This window comes from Chanos chanos, chromosome 10 (assembly GCF_902362185.1).
Source record: "Chanos chanos chromosome 10, fChaCha1.1, whole genome shotgun sequence".
Classification (NCBI taxonomy): domain Eukaryota; kingdom Metazoa; phylum Chordata; class Actinopteri; order Gonorynchiformes; family Chanidae; genus Chanos; species Chanos chanos.
This window is the reverse complement of record NC_044504.1, coordinates 600,001-622,037: the sequence shown is the minus strand read 5'-3', so window position 1 is coordinate 622,037 and position 22,037 is coordinate 600,001. Positions and strand designations below refer to the sequence as shown.

The window sequence follows — 22,037 nt, the reverse complement described above, 5'->3', positions numbered from 1 at the left end:
ACCAACCCTACCAACACAGTCTACATCTGCACCAACCCTATTAACACAGTCTACATCTGCACCAACCCTACCAACACAGTCTACATCTGCACCAACCCTACCAACACAGTCTTCATCTGCACCAACCCTACCCAACGCAGTCTACATCTGCACCAACCCTACCAACACAGTCTACATCTGCACCAACCCTACCAACACAGTCTACATCTGCACTATACCCATTAACACAGTCTACATCTGCACCAACCCTACCAACACAGTCTACATCTGCACCTTACCTATTAACACAGTCTACATCTGCACCAACCCTACTAACACAGTCTACATCTGCACCAACCCTACCAACACAGTCTACATCTGCACCAACCCTACCAACACAGTCTACATCTGCACCTTACCTATTAACACAGTCTACATCTGCACCGACCCTACTAACACAGTCTACATCTGCACCTTAAAACACACACACACACACACACACACACATACTGAGAGACTGATGTGTTGGCTGACTCTAAGCGTTCTCACACTGGAACAGTGTGTGTCGGGTTGTAAGACTGTGCAGTTCTGATTGACAGAGAGAGATGTGTGAATGAGGAGAGAAGAAAGATATCCAGTCACATAGTCATAGGGAGAATAAGGACTAATGAATAATGGATACATAAAGAAAACAGTGTTGGTTACCTGCTGCCAAACTCAACCACAGCCTACATATACAGCTCTTAGCCAGACACAGACTTACACATTACTTCTCTATAAACACAATTCAAACCAAACGTCACTGAGAGTCAAACATCGGCCATAGCTAACTACCCTCACACTCATCGGCATGCCACAGGATTGCAGCGCACCACAGCTAACTGTCTCCATGCTGAATCTGCACCTCAACTTCACAGCTCAACCACTGCCTTTACATGGTGTGGTTTGTGCTGTGTATACAGTGGAGAGAGCGTTAACTGGGTTTGGGTGGTGTTTTCTCTGCTCTGTGTACAGTGGAGAGAGCGTTAGCTGGGTTTGGGTGGTGTTTTCTCTGCTATGTGTACAGTGGAGGCAGGCAGTCAGATTAAGAAATGAGCGAGAGAAAGAGGGGGGTGTGTCTGTCTTAGAGACACAAACTGGGCGTGTTATCTGTTTTCTTTGCAGTCTCTGCTCAATTCCAGATGTGTGATGATGGAACCCTCTGACCAGACATGACGTCATGGTAACAACAGAACAGCGTCATGGTAACAACAGAAAAAGCAACGCATCATAAAGATTTTTGAGTCACAGATCCCAGAGAACATAACTGTACATACTCTTTTTTCATCATTTCATTCATAATTTGTCACGTTTTCTCCAAATCAGAGTCATTTACTGAGCCATTTCTGTCTTCCAGTGTGAATGTGGGTGTAAGAGGCAGTCTTATCATTATCATTAGAGTCTTTGGAAGAAAACGCTACAATGCTTGTGACTGTGACCCCAGCGCAAACACACAAATCCCAAACACACGCTATTAAAAATTATTTAATAGAACACTAACTACCTTAGACCCACAACAATCTGATTTTAATTCATAGACATGCTAGAGATAGATCTTTATATAGCAGTCAGGAACCCTTAAGATGTGTCAGGAACCCTTAAGATGTGTCAGGAGCCCTTAAGATGTGTTTGCTATGGCCCCCCCCCCCTCCCCGCACCCCTTTCAGAAGACTTCCCCGCTCTCTGACTAAGGCCAGGTCAGGTTCAGAAGACTTCCCCGCTCTCTGACTAACGCCAGGTCAGGTTCAGAAGACTTCCCCGCTCTCTGACTAAGGCCAGGTTAGGTTCAGAAGACTTCCCCGCTCTCTGACTAAGGCCAGGTTAGGTTCAGAAGACTTCCCCGCTCTCTGACTAGGGCCAGGTTAGGTTCAGAAGACTTCCCCGCTCTCTGACTAAGGCCAGGTTAGGTTCAGAAGACTTCCCCGCTCTCTGACTAAGGCCAGGTTAGGTTCAGAAGACTTCCCTGCTCTCTGACTAGGGCCGGGTCAGGTTCAGAAGACTTCCCCGCTCTCTGACTAAGGCCAGGTTAGGTTCAGAAGACTTCCCCGCTCTCTGACTAAGGCCAGGTTAGGTTCAGAAGACTTCCCCGCTCTCTGACTAAGGCCAGGTTAGATTCAGAAGACTTCCCCGCTCTCTGACTAAGGCCAGGTTAGGTTCAGAAGACTTCCCCGCTCTCTGACTAAGGCCAGGTTAGATTCAGAAGACTTCCCCGCTCTCTGACTAGGGCCAGGTCAGGTTCAGAAGACTTCCCCGCTCTCTGACTAAGGCCAGGTTAGGAGCGCTCCCCTACTCTGCTATAATTGGCCCCGGTGCTGCCGTTCCCTTTTTTTCCCCCTGTTTCCTTCTCTGACATGTATGTTTACCACAACCATAATCTTCAAAAAGCCTGTTAACATAAGCAGCTCAGCCGTCATATCTCATAGCGAGAGCCCTGACTGATCCACAGAGCTGTTTTCCACACCGAGAGCAGGGAAACAGGAGTGTGATCCTATCGCCGTCTCTCCACTGACTGCATGTACATGTTTACGCGTCTCATTTCCCAGCATTAGTACAGCATTAATATTCAGGATTAGGGCCTGTGAGGAGAGGAGGAACGCAGGTGTTTGATTAGCTGGGCTGACAGACGGGTTACAGCTTGTCTGTGGAGAAAACGGCTGTCACAGGGTAAAAGTGTCTATTGGAGGTGACGCCGAGATACTGGGGGAACAGGGTTGAGTGTGTCTGACAAGGTTAAAGTCTCTCTCCATAAAGCAGCGCTCCGCAGGTAGCTGCCTAAAGCGGTGGGATTGTCCCCTCTCGCCTTGTGTGTTCAATAAAGAGGAGGTAATCTGTTCTAAACAGGGGGGAGCAGGAGAGCACAGCTGGACTCAGCCAAATGCTCTCTAATGCACTTTAACATGCTCCAACCTCCTCATGTCCATCAGCCCAAAAAAGAGCCCTCTGTGTTTGGGGGGGGGTCTGGCCCTGACCCCAGAGCTGGTTTCGTTTGACACAGGCTAATTTGCGGATGCTGGGCTGCGGACGGAGCGGAGTGGATCCGAGGGGGGGGCGTGGGGACGATGGCAGGAAACGGGCGGAGTTCCAAACATCTGGCAGATTATGCCTCTCCCACCACTCTCACTCCAGCGCCGGATGAAACAGGCTTCAGATGTGCCGGGATCAAAGCGTGCCCCCCCGACCCCCCCGATATTCAAATAGGGTTACCTTGCAGACGGCAAGCACACGGCCCAACACAGACATGAACGTGGAGGATGACCTGAACCTGCAGCGTCTGTCAGAGTCAAAGTCTTCACCAACTCCACAGCTTTTCACGCGACAGTGAACCTCAGAGATTCAAACGCCAACAACTCTCCTCAGCCTCACCCTCCATACCCACACCGCCCACTACAGAGTCTCTTTTCTCTCTCTCCTCCTGGACCAGTCAGCAAAGTTCTGCCTCGTGTATTTACTGTTGGGCCTCAGTCAAATCAATAACCAGGAGAGCGGAGCTGAAGGAGCCTGATGACAGAGAAAAGGAGAAAAGACAGACCGGCTGTGCTTGTGATCATAAAGATCTCCATCTCTTTGCTCTTGTGCTCCAGTAGATACATAAAAAAATGACACCTCTCTAGATAGCACAAAGATTTACGTTGCAGCCACAGTCACACTTACAGTGAACATTAATTTGGGAGAGGTCTCGGTGAAGAGTCTGTCTCTAAAATGTCGTCTGTTTGACTGACGCCTGAGGAAGATTAAGACGGCGGGTCACTCGCTCTCAGCGCTCCAGAATTAATCGGAATCTTCCTCAGACCTGCTGGGGCATGCTGACAGTAATCTCGCAGCCGTTTGAGAGCCTTGTCTGTTCTGCATTATCATACCTAATCCCCGTAATCTGCCCACCCCACCTCACATGCTTAATAACGCTAATGATAGGTCTCTGTTCCCCCCTCCCCGAGAGACTGTCGCCACGGAGACAGCCCTGATCAGCAACCGCCACCCCCAAACCTCCCAGGCAGCCATTAATGAGAGTAAGAGCCTAAGGGCAAAGCACAAACCAAACATATGTTGAGCAAATCAGGGTTTGTGTATTTGAATGTCCCTATAAGCATATGGGTCTATTAGAGTCACAAAGCGGATGTGCGGTGAGAACAGAGGCATGCGGGAAGGAAAAAGGGCTTTGATGTGCTGCTGCCATTTTAAAAACACACCAAAAAAACAGTGTCGCTGAGCAGACTCTGTGTACTGTCATGCCTGGAGAGTAATCTGACATGACACAGCGTGCCTTTGTTACTGAAGAACAGTGGTGTGAAACACAGAGAGAGAGAGAGAGAGAGAAAGAGAGAGATAGAGAGAGAGAGAGAGAGAGACATGTATGTGTGTGTGTGTGTGTGTGTGAGAGAGAGAGAGGAAGAGAGAGAGAGATAGAGAGAGACAGAGGGAGAGAGAGAAAGAGAGAGATAGAGATAGAGAGAGAGAGAGAGAGAGAAAGAGAGAGATAGAGACACAGAGAGAGAGAGAGAGAGAGAGAGAGAGAGATAGAGACAGAGAGAGAGAGAGGAAGAGAGAGAGAGATAGAGAGAGACAGAGGGAGAGAGAGACAGAGAGAGAAAGAGAGAGATAGAGATAGAGAGAGAGAGAGAGAGAGAGAGAGAGAGATAGAGACAGAGAGAGAGAGAGAGAGAGAGAGGAAGAGAGAGAGAGAGAAAGAGAGAGAGAGATAGAGAGAGGAAGAGAGAGAGAGAGACAGAGAGAGAGAGAGAGACAGAGGGAGAGAGAGACAGAGAGAAAGAGAGAGATAGAGACAGAGAGAGAGAGAGAGAAAGAGAGAGAGAGAGAACGGAGGTGATTTAAAGGGGAACCATGTATTAAAAGTGTCGCACTGAACATTAGAGAGTAAGTCCTATGTTTGTAATTACCTGCAGGGCTCGTGGAGATGTGTCTGATCTTACCTTGTTTACCCTTTGCGGAGCTGCGTTGAAGGCTGTCTCTCTCTCTGACAGTCTCTCTCTTCTGGCCTGAGCCAAGAGCTGGGCCTTTATCTCCGCTGTCCCCTTTCACGTGTCTGTCTGGGCTGTCAACGCAAGCCTTCAGAGGAGTAACACAAACAGAACCAGAGCACCCTTGTCAACGGAGAAACCACAAAACAACTGGCACACAGAGACCTCAACCATTAACCAAACTCATCTATATAGCACTCTCTGCCTTGGTGTTAGTCATTAACATGTTTTGCCGTAGTAAGTGCTAATGTAGCGGCATCAGACCCTCTGTTTCCCTAAATGCACCTCTCTGAGCGCTGCTGTTCTCTGCCTTAATTGTTATGCTGGAAATAAGGACGCATTCGGGCTTCCTCACATATTTAATTTTATCTTTGAATAAAAGAGCTATAGGAACGTATTAATCTGCTTAACATTTCTAAGTACATCCTCCAAAGGATTTTGTTTTTTTAATCTTACATATGCTCAGCAGAGTCAGTGGCAAAAAAAAACCCCTCAACTACGTTTTCTTCATCTCATCCTTTCAACATCAAATGGTGAGCAGCAAAAATTGGATCAGACTTCAAAGGGGGCAATGTGCTCCAAGTCACAGAGTGGCTCTTCTTTTTCACATATTGAATTCGAGCAGGATATCAAAGTAGTACCAAAGAACCTCAGGTCTTTACTAAAAAAGGGGTCTAACATCTGTAGAGAGAGAAGCGCAAAGACAAATCACCTCAGGGAAAAGGCAGCGTTTATTCTCTGCCGTGAATTTCCAGGCTTTTGATTTTCCCTTTCCCTGTACCACCCTGTCTCTCAGCTCCCATGCAGTTCGGCAACTAGAGAAACTCTTTTGTCTCTACAACTAAAAAGTCTGAAAAAAAACGTCCTCATTCTAGAAGCTTCGCGGTAGAATGTTCTGTCAAGAACATGAACCCACTTTTCTGCATACATGTAAAACATGTGCTGTGTGTGTGTATGTGTGTTTTTTTTTTTTTTTTGTTCCACAACCAAAAAACACTGACCTTGTGTTGGTTGATTTGAACATCAGGATCTGTCCTCTGGCAATGCTCAGGTCTACACAGACGCAAAAAAGGAAAAGAAAACAGTAATTAGGAAATTAACGGAAATACAACAAGGAGTTTAGATGCACACACATAAAACTCTCACACACATAAAACTCTCACACACATAAAACAGGCTTTCAAATGTCCTCCAAAAAAAAAGAAAAAAAAAACCCTGAAAAATATCCAGACGGAAAAGGCATTAGTGTGTGGATAGCTTAGCATATAAATCTTAAAAATGTAAAAAAGCAGCTTATGTCAAAATAACTCTTGCTGGAGAGATTCCAGCTCTGATAAAACAGAATAGTAAAACTGAAGTCTCGGGCTGAGCATCATGATGTAAACAAGAACCCCCCCCCCCCCCCCCCAAAAAAAAAAACCCACACTGATCAGCAATGAGCAGAACGGTCTGGAAACAGAGATGAGGTGTGAGCAGGAGGCACTGAGAGAAGTGATGATTGCTATAGCTCATGGCACTGCGGACACACAGCAGTCCTGTTCAGACAGGTTCTGTGGAGTTTACAGGTCGAGCAAATCTTTTTTTAATGATTTGCGTCAGTATTGGGGGAGCTGAGAGAGAGCCTGAGAACATGACTAACTGTGAGAACAGGTCACTGAGGCTCATATATCAGGTGAAGGACAGCAGAGTTGTGTGTGTGTGTGTGTGTGTGAGCAACAGAGTTGTGCATGAGGCGCTGAAAAGACTATGAATTGTGGGGATTGTAGTGCTGTTGCTGGCTGGAGTCCTGTATGTCACATGTTGTGGTAATGACTGCACTCTGCCTTGGCTGATCACATACAGTCACTCCATCTGGACGCCATGCTACGCCACACTCTCATTTACAATCTCTGTTCTACCCCATCTCGCCAGAAATATATTTATTACGCTTATTAAAGAGAGAGAGAGAGAGAGAGAGAGAGAGAGAGAGACGGAGAGGGACGGGGAGGGAGGAGGAGTCATGTCAAATGTTTTAAAAAGAAAAAAAAAAACAAGCTAAGCACTGAGGCCTGCCCCCAGCCACTGTGTGTCTGTGTATGTGTGTGTGTGTATTTGTGTGTGTGTATGTGTGTGTGTATGTGTGTGTGTGTGTGTGCGCCCCCAGCCACTGTGTGTCTGTGTGTGTGTGTGTGTGTGTGTATGTCTGTGTGTGTGTATGTGTGTGTGTGTGTCTGTGTATGTGTGTGTGTGTGTGTGTGTGTGTGTGTGTGTGCACCCCCAGCCACTGTGTGTCTGTGTATGTGTGTGTGTGTGTGTGTGTGTGTGTGCGCCCCCAGCCACTGTGTGTCTGTGTATGTGTGTCTGTGTGTGTGTGCACCCCGAACCACTGTGTGTCTGTGTTTGTGTGTGTGTCTGTGTTTGTTTGTGTGTGTGTATGTGTATGTGAGTGTGTATGTGTGTGTGTGTGTGTGTGTGTGTGTGTGTGTGTGCGCGCGCCCCCAGCCACTGTGTGCCTGTGTTTGTGTGTGTGTGTGTGTGCCTCCAGCCACTCTGTGTGTGTGTGTGTGTGCGTGTGAGTGTGTGTTTGTGTGTATGTTTGTTTGTGTATGTGTATGTATGTGTCTGTGCGTGCCCCCAGCCACTGTGTGTGTGTGTGTATGTGTATGTGTATTTGTTTCTCTGTGTGTGTGTGTTTCTATGGTCCTATTTACACCTTGCATTAAGATCCGATTTTGGTGATCCGATCACAAGTGGACGGCTCAAAAGTACAGCTGTAAACACATCCAAAGTGCATTGAGGTCGCATCGAGATCCGATCACTCAGACCACATATCGAGGTGTTCTGGACCACATATGACCACATTCTTATTCTTATTCTCTTCTCATTCTTATACTCAACTGATGTCCTCTGCTTACGCGGAGGTCCGAACTCATTCACGTAGGCACATTCGCTCGCAAACGGTGTCATATTTAAGTGCAACAACAGGCAACAACAACAACAACAGGCAAAATGGATATTGTTTTGATTTCTTCTTCTTTTAATTTCCGACAAGCTTGGCTTGGGAAGTGCGTTGATGCCTCCTGGTGATTAAAAACAACAACGTTTACCGTGAAAAAGCTTAACGTGGCTTATGTTCCAAAACTACGATCGATGATCACCAGATTTCTCTCAGACATCTCACATGTCATAAGCACTATCTCCAGTCAGAAAAGCGAAACTGAAATTCAGTGAAAGGGGTAACGCGTTTGAAATGATTTACGTGTTTATTTGCGTATAGAGCGGGGAAGTGAGATCCGATCTCAAGTGATCACTCGAGACACGGACTCTAAAGCCAGGTGTAAATGGACGTCCTTAGAGCTGTCCACGTGTGATCGGATCACCAAAATCAGATCTTAATGCTAGGCGTAAACAGGGTGTTGTGTGTATGTGTGTTTGGGGTGTGTGTGTGTGTGTGTGTGCGTCCGGGTATGTAAAGGGTATTTAAAGCATATAGAGATAAGATCTCGGAGGGGAGGTACCTTGGGCTGAGGCACTCTACTGACCTGTGAATGCCTTTTAGAGAGAGAAACACACAAACAAACAAACACACAAACAAACATATCTCCCTCAAATCCCCTTGTAGCTAACACGGCCTGGCTCTGCAGGGCTTCCTATTGTGAAGCACACACACACATGCACACAGACAAAGACACAGGTAGTGAACTCCTTACCCATGTGATGAAAGTGAGGATGATGAAGGGCGACGACTCTGCTTCAGGCCGGAGTAGTCTTTCCGCACCCGATGGCCCCTGTATGCTGTCAGAAACAGAGTGTGAGAGCATAACTGAATATCGGTGCTCACCAGAATCAGTCTGAATTCCCTCTTTTTCTCTTATCACAGTAAGCACACTACAGCCTGCCTGCTGCTCCTTCAAGTCTGTAACAAATGCTCAAGTTTCTGGATGCAATGCAGTCAAGTCTGTAACAAATGCTCAAGTTTCTGGATGCAATGCAATCAAGTCTGTAACAAATGCTCAAGTTTCTGGATGCAATGCAATCAAGTCTGTAACAAATGCTCAAGTTTCTGGATGTAATGCAATCAAGTCTGTAACAAATGCTCAAGTTTCTGGATGCAATGCAATTAAGTGAGAGCCATGCAACTGCCTGACTCACTACAAAAGCCAATACAAGTCTTAAAATGCAGAAATATTCATGTATTCACAGCTAAATGTACTGAACCAATTAAAACTCAAGGACTCCATTCTCTGAAGAAAGCCAGAGAGAGTGTAGCACTCAGTGGCTGGTCGTTGCGAAAGACGGTGCATAAACTCCGCCAGACACCGGGCTTTGTGTTCAAGTAGAGAAATTATACACAGAGAGAGAGAGAACCATGCCAGACGTTGTTAAGGAGCTCTGTTTTGAATACTCTGACCTGATGGATTACAGGTCTGCTCTTCTGGTCACACAGAGATTAGGCACTGGGCTCTTCTGTGAAAGGCATGTTTTTGTTTTATAGATGCTAAGTGGCGGTTAATGCAAACACTAGCGTGCTGGAGTATACAGTTAAAGGGCTGAAAACGTACACCTCTAATGTTCGTACCTGTCTTTCATATGGCTATGCACCCCCTGAACACACACACACACATGCACGCACACACACACACACACATTTGTGAGACTGATTTGTTTGAGTGAAAAGTGAAATGAATATCATACAGATGTCCTATAGACACACACACACATGTTCATTAACATGCACTCAGACAGACAGAATGGGTAATGCTTGTGGACCCGCTCCTTGGCCTGCTGTTTACCACAGCGTTAACACTGGGAGCAGAAAGACGGACTACAGCAAGAGCTCTGGAGATCTTTCTCTGAACCAGACGGGAGAACAGAGCCGAACAATGACAGCCCCGCCCCCCCCCATCGCCCTCTCCTCCTGAGAGCCCCTCAGAACAGAGTGGAGGGCGGGTGGGAGGGCGTCAATCTCCCCAAACAAGGTTAATGTGCCCACTTTGGTCTGTGTCAGGACACCCTGCACAGAAATTCATTTACATATCAGATGAGAAGGTTGACAGTGTAAAGAGACATTCTGTGTCAGGAATGTGGGACGCTGGGGACTTCAGAGGAAACACGCGGGATCACAAAGCTCCTGTGCTGTCCTTACAGACAAACCAAAAGAGAGAGATAAGAGAAAGACTGGGCATATTCTTCCCATCTGCCCTCATTTAAAAAAGACTCTCTTTATATGTTATTGAGACTGTTTCATGGGACAGATTCAGAAACACAGCTCAAATGAAAAAACAGAGCCAGGGCTTTTGACAGTCAAGGAAACACTTCTCCAGCTCTGTACCTGACTGTATACGGATGGCGGCTTCCTCTCTCTCCTTCTTGATCTGTTTGAGATTTTGGCGTGCAGCATAACCCCTCCAGGCTAGGGAGAGAGAGAGAGAGAGAGAGAGAGAGAGGGAGAGAGAGAGAGAGGGAGAGAGAGAGAGAGAACAAAATCAAAAAAGCATATTTAGGTGAAAATTTCAAGTTGTTTTATCAACACAATGAACGCAAACATTTTGTTAAGACCTGAGGACTGTGCTGTGCAGATCAGAGAGACTGTACCTGATTGGATGATAACAGAAATCAAAGAGAGAGACTGTACCTGATTGGATGATAACAGAAATCAAAGAGAGAGACTGTACCTGATTGGATGATAATTGCACCATTATTCCTCTTCTCTCTCTCTCTCCTATAGCGTCGAGCTCCCAGCCAACCTTTAGTGTAAGCCTGCATCACGACCACTCGACCTATGACCTCTCTCAGTAGCAGGTTCAGCTGTTCCACGTGGTAATACTTCAGAAAAACCTGCAGACAGAAAAACTCTCTGAGAACTCTCTGTCATGTTAGTATAGTCTAACCCTGACCCTGTCAGTCAGTCCCGGCACCAACAGGGTTCCTCTCTCAACGCTCACTTGCTTCATTTCGAATTCATACATGCTGACCACTGAGTTAATGTCCTTCATACAAAACCAGCTCTTATCAGAGGCTTTAGCATATCAAAACACAATGTCAAGCACACACACGCACACACACACACACACAGAGTGAGAGAGTGTTGAAGAGAGTCAAAGAGCAGGTTTATTTTACATAGCGTGGGAAACGGCATCTGAAAAGTGAACAATAGATTTCATCATGGTCACATCAGCATTGAGCAGGTGAGGAGCGTAACGTCTACGGTTGAGTTGCTTTGCTTTACCTTGGTTTTCCCCAACACCCAGTTTTCCAGTTTGGCTCTCTGCAGAATGGCCATGGCGTTCTCTTTACTGCTCTCTGGCATCTGGTGGGCACGGAAGGCCAGGTAATAATACCTAAAACAGCCAAAGAAAAAGAGACACACAACATGCATCGCCCATGAAATTTTCATCATTCATTTTATTGCAGTGGTGTTTTAGGTAAGAATTTCTACTAAGTCACTTGTGAGAGTTTTTTTCATTCTGTCTTGTGTTTATGATGTATTGTCTCTCAGTGGCTCTCCATTCATGTAAAAATACCAAAACAAAGTGGAAATGCCAGTACAGGTGTACAGCGCAGGGATCAGTCTGTCAGAAGACACTAAGACTCCTTGGCTCAGCCTGGGCATTCAGACTGCAGCGGGAGAAAACGCTTGTGTTTCTGAATGAAAACCACCCAGATTCCCCACAGTCCTCAGTGTTTCATATTAATGCCCGTTGATACCTGTTTCCTCTTTGATGATGAAAACAAAGGCCACTCCTTTATGACATAAGAGAGGCCTTTGAAAGGGATATACAAATTCAAATCTGTTTTAACCACAGGAACTGAAGGATATTCTGGCTGTTGAGTGGGTCTGCAGTGCTCGTCTGGAACATTAATGAAAGGTGGGAAAAAAAAAAACGAAATCTGGAACGACTCTGACTTTCACGAACAGCAGAATTTCAAAGAGGGGAGAAAAGACATGGGGGACAGTTCTCTGATCGGGGACGTAGCGAGAAGAGCTGAGACTTTCGTGGTCTGTTCATATCCCCCAGAGCTGAATAAAACTGTGTAAAACCCTTATGCAGAAGCGGCGACCCAGATGTCAAGAAAAAGAATTGACAAGTTTGAGCAAACCAAGCGTGTCTCTCAACCTCTAAATCTTCTCGACCAGAAACCCACACAGGAGCAGAGCACTCTCCCATACGTCTGTGTATATAAAAATAAAAGTACCAAAATATTATTAATTGTTGAAGTATGATTTGCTGTTCTTCCATTCTCGGAAGGCTCCGTTCATTCCAGTACATTATCAGGGAAAACATGTTCATGTGTAATTGACTTGAAGCTACATGGGGCAAAATGGAAGTGGAATAATAGAAAACATAACTCCATTCAATGAATTTCCCACAACTGAGGGAGGTATTATCTTCACTTAATAAACTACATTACATTTCTTTACATTACATTACATTTGAGTTTGTCCAAAGCATTCACTTCGGCTGATGAGTTTGATAGATGTAGTGAAAATACACCCAGTTCTCATCTGAGGCCTCTGAGAATGAAACATTCTCACTAACATAAGCTTCACAATGTCTCAAAAGTGTTGACTCTCCCTCAGCACTTACGTTTCCCCAAAAAACCTCTGAGAGGGAATGAGTTGTCAGATTATCTCTAAACTCACTAAACTGACCAAACAGTGATCAGTCAGACATCGATTCAGTCCAGTGAAGGAAACACACACACACACTGACAACACATGCTGCCATGGCCAAGCTTTGAAGAGAGGATGAAACGGAATCAAAACGGAACACGTCAAGTCTTTAAAAGTGGTTTTCATGCTTTTTTCCTATTTGGTTGATGTGAATTTATGATGTCATAATTGAGGTGCTCATTTGGATATCTGAAAAACGCAGAGTAGAAATTGTTCAGAGCAGTTAAAAATCTAAAAGTAAAAATTTCACTACGGCAGAAGTTTCTCTGGGTAGGTAATTGGATTAGTTGTGCTAACGCTAATGGTGAGTTGCTGTGAGGAGTATACCTGTGTCACTAGTGGTAGCTATCAGAAGCACAGTATATCTGTGTCATTAAGGGTAACTGTCAGAAGTATGGCTGTATCATTAAGGGTGACTGTCAGAAGTATGGCTGTATCATTAAGGGTAACTGTCAGAAGTATGCCTGTGTCATTAGGGGTAACTGTCAGAAGTATGCCTGTGTCATTAGGGGTAACTGTCAGAAGCACAGTATATCTGTGTCATTAAGGGTAACTGTCAGAAGTATGGCTGTATCATTAAGGGTAACTGTCAGAAGTATGCCTGTGTCATTAGGGTAACTGTCAGAAGTATGGCTGTATCATTAAGGGTAACTGTCAGAAGTATGCCTGTGTTATTAGGGGTAACTGTCAGAAGTATGGCTGTATCATTAAGGGTAACTGTCAGAAGTATGCCTGTGTCATTAGGGGTAACTGTCAGAAGTATGGCTGTATCATTAAGGGTAACTGTCAGAAGTATGCCTGTGTTATTAGGGTAACTGTCAGAAGTATGGCTGTATCATTAAGGGTAACTGTCAGAAGTATGCCTGTGTCATTAGGGGTAACTGTCAGAAGTATGCCTGTGTTATTAGGGTAACTGTCAGAAGTATGGCTGTGTCATTAGGGGTAACTGTCAGAAGTATGCCTGTGTCATTAGGGTAACTGTCAGAAGTATGCCTGTATCATTAAGGGTAACTGTCAGAAGTATCCCTGTGTCATTAGGGGTAACTGTCAGAAGCACAGTATATCTGTGTCATTAAGGGTAACTGTCAGAAGTATGGCTGTGTCATTAAGGGTAACTGTCAGAAGTATATCTGTGTCATTAAGGGTAACTGTCAGAAGTATGCCTGTGTCATTAAGGGTAACTGTCAGAAGTATGGCTGTGTCATTAGGGGTAACTGTCAGAAGTATGGCTGTGTCATTAGGGGTAACTGTCAGAAGCACAGTATATCTGTGTCATTAGGGGTAACTGTCAGAAGTATGCCTGTGTCATTAAGGGTAACTGTCAGAAGTATGCCTGTGTCATTAAGGGTAACTGTCAGAAGTATGCCTGTGTCATTAGGGGTAACTGTCAGAAGTATGCCTGTGTCATTAGGGGTAACTGTCAGAAGTATGCCTGTGTCATTAGGGGTAACTGTCAGAAGCACAGTATATCTGTGTCATTAGGGGTAACTGTCAGAAGTATGCCTGTGTCATTAAGGGTAACTGTCAGAAGTATGCCTGTGTCATTAGGGTAACTGTCAGAAGTATGCCTGTGTCATTAGGTGTAACTATCAGAGGTTGGTTACCTGTAGCTCATTTTGAGCAGTGACTCAGCTGTGTACATACATCTACTGATGCCTCTGGACATCCTCAGTGATGTTCCTGGAATCATCGGATGTTTCAAGTCTTTCAACATCATACACCCTCCTCCAGGTGACCCAGCGAGGGCCGATCAGACCCCAGCTTGTGTCCAGATGGCTAATTACTTATGACTCCAAGAACCTCCTCTTTTGAGCCACAGCCATCTTGAGGCCCTCTCTGCTGTATCGGTGGTACTGCAGATGGCTCTTCTTGAGGTCCACCAAAAGCTGCCAGTCCCTTGCTGAGGTCAGGATGCCTGCAGATGTTCTTTTAGTGGGTTTTGGTTGGTCCCCAGCTCTGATAAAGGTGATGGCCTGCTTGGAGGGTCGGGACCGCTTTGCCCACTCAACCTCTGAACTGATGGCTTCAGCGATGGTCTTCAGGACCTGATCATGCCTCCACTGGTACCGTCCCTCTCCAGATGCCTTTGTGCAGCAGCTGAATATGTGCTGCAGGGTTCCTCGCTTGGAGCACAGTGGGCACACTGGTGACTCTGCTTTGCCCCATGTGTGCAGACTTGAAGGGCTTGGAAGCACATCATACACTGCCTGGATGAGAAATTGGATGCGGTGTGGCTCGGCTTTCCAAAGCTCAGCCCAGGTCACTTTCCTCTTGATCGCATTCTCCCATCTTGTCCAAGCTCCCTGTTCCTTCATTCCCACCGACTTGCAGATTCTCATCTCCTCCACTGCTGCTCTCACCTCCTCCTGAACTAGGCAGCGCCTTTCCTTCTCTCTGATGGAGTTCATTTGGGCTCTTCTGATGCAGCCTTGTCTCTGCTTCCTGAACAGCTTCCTCTGCCCTCCACTTCCTGCCAGTCCTCACTTGGATCCCTACTTTGGTCACCCTTGGATCACTTGAGTCCCTATATGATACCTCCTCTCTGGCTCTTGTTACCTTGAATTCTGCCTCTAAGGATTTGAAGGGCAGTTGCAGTTTGTTGTGGTGTCCGTAGAGTTCTCAGGCTCTTTGGCAGCCCCATCCATCTCCTGCAGTGGTTGCTGAGCCTCCTCTCTAAGGTCTCAACTATCAAGATCGGAACTGTATAGACAAGAAGGGGCCACAGGATTCTGGGAAGAATGCCATGCTGATACACCCAGGCTTTGAACTTCCCAGGTAGGCCAGACTTGTCCACAGATTTCAGCCAGCCATCCAAATCGGTGCAGGTTCACTGGATAGATGTAGTGTCCCTCAGAGAGCTGTCAAAAACCTTACCTAGGCTCTTGACTGGCTTCTCTGTGATGGTTGGGATGGCTGTGCCATGGTTGGGATGGCTGTGATGTTGAACCGGAACTTATCTTCCACCTTCCCTTTCCTCAGCACCATAGATCTTGATTTGGCTGGATTGAAACGCATCCGGACTCACTCCACCAGCTTTTTGAGCCCCTGCAAAATCCACCAGCAGCCTGGGACTGATTCTGTCGTGACTGTGAGATCATCCATGAATGCCCTGATGGGTGGTTGTTGTTGAGTGGAATTTGTTCTGGGCCCTGTGCATTCCGGTTCAGCAGACTTAGTGAGCACACCCCCCGTTGCTACCACTGCAGGTGCAGCCTGTTGAGCTCTCATTACATTACAAATGCAACGAAACTCATTTTTCATTTCACAATTAACACCCTAACACATATAAATCACAAAATTATTATTCTATTTACAGTTAGTGCAAGCTTTATATTTTGTGTTAGGGATGTAATAGTACACATATTTGGTACAGGACATTTAGCTTTAACTTTTATGCTCTGATGATCACTCGACCAAACCGTTAGCGAATAAAGTGATACTTTACAAGACACAGTGTGTCCTCTCGTCTACATTTCTATGTGCGGAACTAAAATTAAAAACTCAGTCTCCTCTCCGAGTCCATAACAGAGCCGTAACTTGAATCGCACATGTTCAATGTTGCAGCCTCGTAAGTATGGCAACTGCTAAGCCAGAGCTTGAGGACCCTCCCGCATCCTGCAGGTCTCCTGTTGGGGAACATTTTGGTTCTCCAGTGAACTACAGTAGCAATGGGCAAAGACAAGTGGATAACACAAAGGCAGCGTGGTGGCATTGTTCAACTGAAATTGGGTACGTAGCATGATTACTCATTTGAGACAGCATCATCCAATCACCAGCTTAAGGAAAAAACAGAGTGGACTGGAAATTATGGCCAGTTTGCTGCTGTTTACAACTTTGTACAAGTTTACATGTTTACAAGTTAAATTCATAATAAATGAAGAGAAATTTCATGTTTCGCATGTTTTTCACTGTATCGAAACTGTACTGAACCCTGACTTCAAAACCGAGGTACGTACTGAACTGTGACTTTTGCATACCGTTAGGTCCCTATTCAATAGTCTATAAAATTATTTGCTGTACATGATTTATTTACAGTTTAAACTGCATCAGTACTGATCTTTCCCGCTGATCTTTCCAACATTAATAGACAACTTCCTGCCCAGTCTTCCAGCCTCTCCCTCCACCCCGAAATCCTAGAGTTGTCTCACACTTTCAATCCTACTTAGACTCAAACAACTTCTACGAATCCTTCAAATATGGTTTTTGTCCTATGCACAACACAGAAACTGCCTGGGTAAGCACCACCACAGATCTCCACTATGCTGCTCAGCAAAGCCTTTAACACCATCTCCAATCTCATCCTCCACCTGGACGCCGTATCCCCTACCAGCATCACTGGTACAGCTCATCTGTGATTCACCTCTTGCATCACCAATAGAAAACAGTTTATCTCTTTGAAAAATCATCCATTCAGCCACTCCTCCATTACCCATGGTGAGTATGTATTTTTCATGAATCTCACTTTTTTCTTTCTCAAGACGTACATGTAGAAACATTTTTAGAAAATGTTAGGAAACGAAGTCCACAGCCTTTTCCCGGTGTAAATGATCCTCTGAATACTTACAGAGTTACTCCTAATGACATCAGAGTCTCTCCCTGTCCCAGTTTGGTTTGCCGGTCTAATTAAAAAAAAAAACAAAACTGTGTGGTGTTGCAGATGGAACGTGTGTCTCCTGAGCTCCCTAAACAACACATGACAAACTGCAGACACAGCTTAAAGCTCCATGGTTTTTTTTACCTCTTAACAAACTCCTCAAAGAGGATGCGGTGGGAATAGCCCTGCCGGCGAATGTTCACTGTCTCCAGGATGCCAGTGTATCGGAGCTGCACCATCACTCGCTCCTTACAGAAGCGCAGAGCCTGTCTGTCATCGTTGGGTTTTATACAGCGGACAAAATGAGGCTGACCCATCACCATTTTAGACAGAAGATCCATCAAAGAGTACTGCCAAAACAAAAAATACACACAAGTCAAAAGAGTACTGCCACAAAAGAAATCACATGCAAATCAAAAGAGCTGTGTGCCAATGTCTTACAACACATTCATACTTGCTAGATGCACAGAGGACCTCAGCATAGTACTTTATTGATATCTGATCACTATCCTGGTTGTCAGAGAGTGAACACTATCTAATATCCACTTCCTTTTGCCCGTGACAATAGAAGCCACGAAGAATAGTGAAAAGGGTCTATATTTACTGCTAGAGATTAGACATTACACGTTAAATGGTGCAGTGCCAAAGGTCAGTAGTTGGCCACCCAGAATATGAATGATGCAATGCAGGTGCGTGGTTAAGTCGGCATTCAAAAAAATTAATTGATTGGCCAAAACATGAAGTCCTGGGGAGTGCCTCAAAGATCAATTCTAAGTCCTATGATATTATCCCTTTCCCCCTGACAACGTACTGGAATCAACGGGGATGTAAGTAGGGATATATCTAATTTCGCAATATTGCGATAAAAAAATGTCTCAATACTGCCATGGGACTGCGATGAAATCTACCAAGCTATTACAAGGTTATGTTGCCAGTATATCTGTGTTCTATTATCTCTCCTTGTCGAAAATGTGGCGTACTGATTAAGGCACTTAAACCAGACAACACGATAATTAAAAAAAAAAAGTAACACAGCATAAAGGCAGAGTGCGTGTCACACCCAGGCTGGCCAATTACAGAGCTTGATTAGACAGTTTAGAGTGGGAAAGGAGGTTGTTGGCTGCGGCCAGGGAGACACAAGTGGATAGGAAATAACAGGAAAAGAAGCAATGTTAGCTGCACACAGTTAGCATTTAGTTTTAAAGCTACCTTTATTTTTTCATTATGAAGCATCACATCATGGTATCTGGATGTAATAGTGGGCAACTCTAAGAACCAAGTGCTGTCAGTGCACATCGCACGAATGCTGGGTGCATGTAGGGAAATTGCTAATGTCACCCTGCTAAATTTCAATCCCAGAAATGTTGTTTATCCAGCTGAGCAAGCTAGCTAGGTAGCTCACCAAGATAGCCAGATTTGGATGTGTGGAAAGGGATATTCTTTTTTGTGTTTTTGCCGTTAGGTGGTATGTAATTTCTGTTGTTCGTAAACACTTTGTTGCTAACAGATTTACCAGGTGTTACGTTCGCCTAAACCAAATCACTGTCCGAATTAGCTAACCATCAGATTATATAGTGGATCACGGTAGCCTCGATTTGCTAACTGGCCGTCGCAGGCCGTCATTGGCACTTATCAAATTTGTATTAAAATAAAACTGACCCGCCATTGCAAGCTTCCTGTTACATGTCTCGTGCGTTTGAATGTGATTGACAGTCTGTGTATCTGCGAGATTGAAAAGTAACATCCTGTCTGTAACTCTGCGACTTTGCCACTTGGACGTCTGTGAGACTCCAGACACAACGAGTACCAAGTTCGGCTTGATCAACTACAACTCGTGAATATATTCTGCAATAATGTATTATTTTACTTTATTACTGTTTTATTTTATAAAAGGACCACTGACCGCTGCATTGTTTTTGTTTCGCTATTGTACATACATAGTTCAATCATTCATTGCCAAAGACAAATCATGCCAATTTTTTGCACGTGCTTAGGTCATAGCTGGCTACTTTTATTTTATTTCATTAAAGATGGGAAGCAGAAGCACTTTAAGTTAAAAGGAAAAACGAAGTTTATATGAAACAAAAAATGCTGATTTATTATTTAATTGAAGACATTTTTTCATGATTTTTCTTTTTTTTTTTTTTAAATATCGTGATAAATATTGTATCATGGACTTTTTATCATGGTATTATTGTACTGTGTTTTTGGTATCTTTACATCCATAGGAGTTAATTTAGAGCATATAGTAAAACCTGAAGGAGTCTAGACTGTCTAAGCAGTACCTCCCTGGCTCCTAACACCTCCAGAGCTCACTCTGACATGCATGGTCTATTCGTACACACTCACACGGAAGTAAGACGCCACGGTTTGTCTCCTCATGTTGGTAGTCTCCTCAGGATGTCGCATCACCTCCATGGTGTCCACCTGTACACAAAAATGCTCATAAATTCTCTGTCATCCAGAGCCCCCCATTCTCACTCACCGGCACAGAAAATTAAACCAGTTGTATTTAAGATGAAATTGAACCAGTTATATTTTATTTCTACTAAAGAGTACATTACCACCATCTTCTATGTTTAACAAATGTGCATGAAGAGGCCCCAGCATTCACATGGAAAGGAAAATGAGCAACTCATTTCTTAAAAAGAATTCACCTAAATTATCTATGAAATGAACATGTTTGCTAAAATGAGTAAGCTTCACCATTGAAATGGTAAATGTCTCCCACTGTTTGAGCAGCTGAGTGCTTAAAGTTTATGAATAAATGTCCTCTCCCTGTGAAGAGATGATGTTTGCAGTGATCTTCATATTGCACATGTATGTCATATGCTCAGAATCTTAGAGTCATGCATACATACTGCCATGGCAACGAACGGAAAGAGAGGGAGAGACAGAAACAGAGAGAGAGAGAGAAAATGAGAGAAAGTGTGAGAAAGAATGAGTTAGAGAGAAACTGAGAGAATGAGTGAGAGAGAGAGAGAGTGAGAGAATGAGAGAGAAAGAGAGAATGAAGAGTAGAGGTTTAGGAGACTACAGGGCAAGTCTTCATCTCTTCACATGTATTAATGAGGACACACTGTAAGCACTCTAACGATTTACACCTCTAAGCTTCATCAAAATTGATAACACAATTCATATTTTATGCTGTATTTGGAGTCTGTACTGCAAAGTGCGTATCTTAATCTTTTATTTATTCTCTGTGAACGATATACCCTTAATCCTGTGTGGAACCTCATATTGTAATTGGACGTTTCAGCAGTTGTACATTCAGATGGAAGCAAAGGCAATCACCAAGTCTAGGAAGAAATATTAAAATGTCCCACTCTCCACTGTCCCCACAACTTTCTATCATTTCCGTCCACCTATAGAGTGTTTATCTGAGTCAAAACTGTGATATGCTGTGGATCAGAGTTGTTAGACACTGGGGTGTCTAATGACTGTACTTAGATTAGTGAGGGGCAGAGGTCATTTTTAACCAATCATGCACCTGTTCCAGGCTGTGCACACATACTGCACTATACACAAATAATGCCATCAAAGTACATACATTATGACTAAGTCTATGATTTAATCATTAGAAGCAAAAAGCAAAGGTTGAATTAGAGCAGTTCTGAATGGGTCAGTTGTATTGGGTCTGTTAAAGACAAATGCATAGTCCTACCTTTAACAGGTACTTGGGAGACTGAAAGTGGAAGGTTGCAGGTGAAATTACAGAGAGAGAGATAGAGAGAAGGATGAAGACAAGAGAATACAAGATCAACAAACCAATTAATGTATTTAAGGCATTTATCCTGATGGAAACCAGAGAGAAACACAGACTGAAAAGGTATAAAGCAGACTGCGAGGAGAAAACCATTGACCAAAGCTCTGTGAGAAAAACAAACAAAAATAAAAAAAAATACTCTATGGAAGAGTGTTGTGCCACAAACACAATCCTGTGATAAACCTGTGATGTCTGTGGCAGGATAAAAGAGCACTGACCTTATGCCGCCCACTGCTGAGCTGGGGAGGGAGTGACCTGGAGGCGGCTGTGACGCGTGCTCTGGATGTGGCCAGGTTACCTGTTCAGAAGAGGCAGGTACCACATCAGCCAGTGTGTGCCCTGGTGTGCCTCTTTCTTGGGTTTTCTATCATAATACTCTATACATAATACATAATGTATAGTAAGACATGTACTGTCATATGGAGATATGGGAGTAGGTAAAAAAGATGGATTTATTTCGCTCCTCAGTTCTCTTTTCTCATCTACTATAGATCAATAGCAGCGCAGCACTGTGTGATATTCACATATAAAAAAATATTCTTCTTCTTCTTCTTATTAATAATAATAATAATAATAACAGGTTAATTAAGAGCCCAATTTCACTATTTATAGTCTCAAAGTCAGATCAAAATTATAATTACCATAAGTTAGAAAAAATAGATAAGTCTTTAGTTTAGTTTTAAAGGTATGTAGTGGGTTTGCCTCCCTGATTTCTGTAGGTAGACCATTACAGAGTTAGGGACAGCAGTAGGAAAAGGCTTGGTAGCAAGCGGACTTCTTTTGAACTCTTAGAATGATTAATAATCCAGAGTCTTGACAGCGCAGGGTGCGAGATGGGTTATAGGGTGTTATTAAGTCAGATATGTAGTTCGGCGAAAGCCCATGTAAAATTTTATATATTAATAAGAGCACCTCAAAATCTGCCCTTGCATGAATTGGGAGCCAATGAAGGGAAGCCAGCATAGTTGTAATGTTGTCAAACTTCCTTGTTCTGGTCAGAATTCTAGCAGCAGCATTCTGGACCAGCTG

The 22,037-nt window shown here is 44.3% G+C and overlaps 1 protein-coding gene across 1 annotated transcript in view; it reads right to left on the bottom strand.

Moving 5' to 3' along the window:
- myo3b (myosin IIIB) overlaps positions 1-22,037 on the bottom strand; it is a 71,763-nt gene that overhangs the window by 4,995 nt on the left and 44,731 nt on the right. Inside the window, exons 23-30 of the mRNA XM_030786511.1 lie at positions 21,227-21,306; positions 20,907-20,927; positions 19,592-19,669; positions 17,387-17,592; positions 11,203-11,314; positions 10,649-10,811; positions 10,306-10,386; positions 8,684-8,768 (exon numbers count right to left, since the gene is read on the bottom strand). Coding sequence (XP_030642371.1) covers positions 8,684-8,768; positions 10,306-10,386; positions 10,649-10,811; positions 11,203-11,314; positions 17,387-17,592; positions 19,592-19,669; positions 20,907-20,927; positions 21,227-21,306 — 826 coding nt within the window. The remainder of the gene's footprint in view (positions 1-8,683; positions 8,769-10,305; positions 10,387-10,648; positions 10,812-11,202; positions 11,315-17,386; positions 17,593-19,591; positions 19,670-20,906; positions 20,928-21,226; positions 21,307-22,037) is intronic.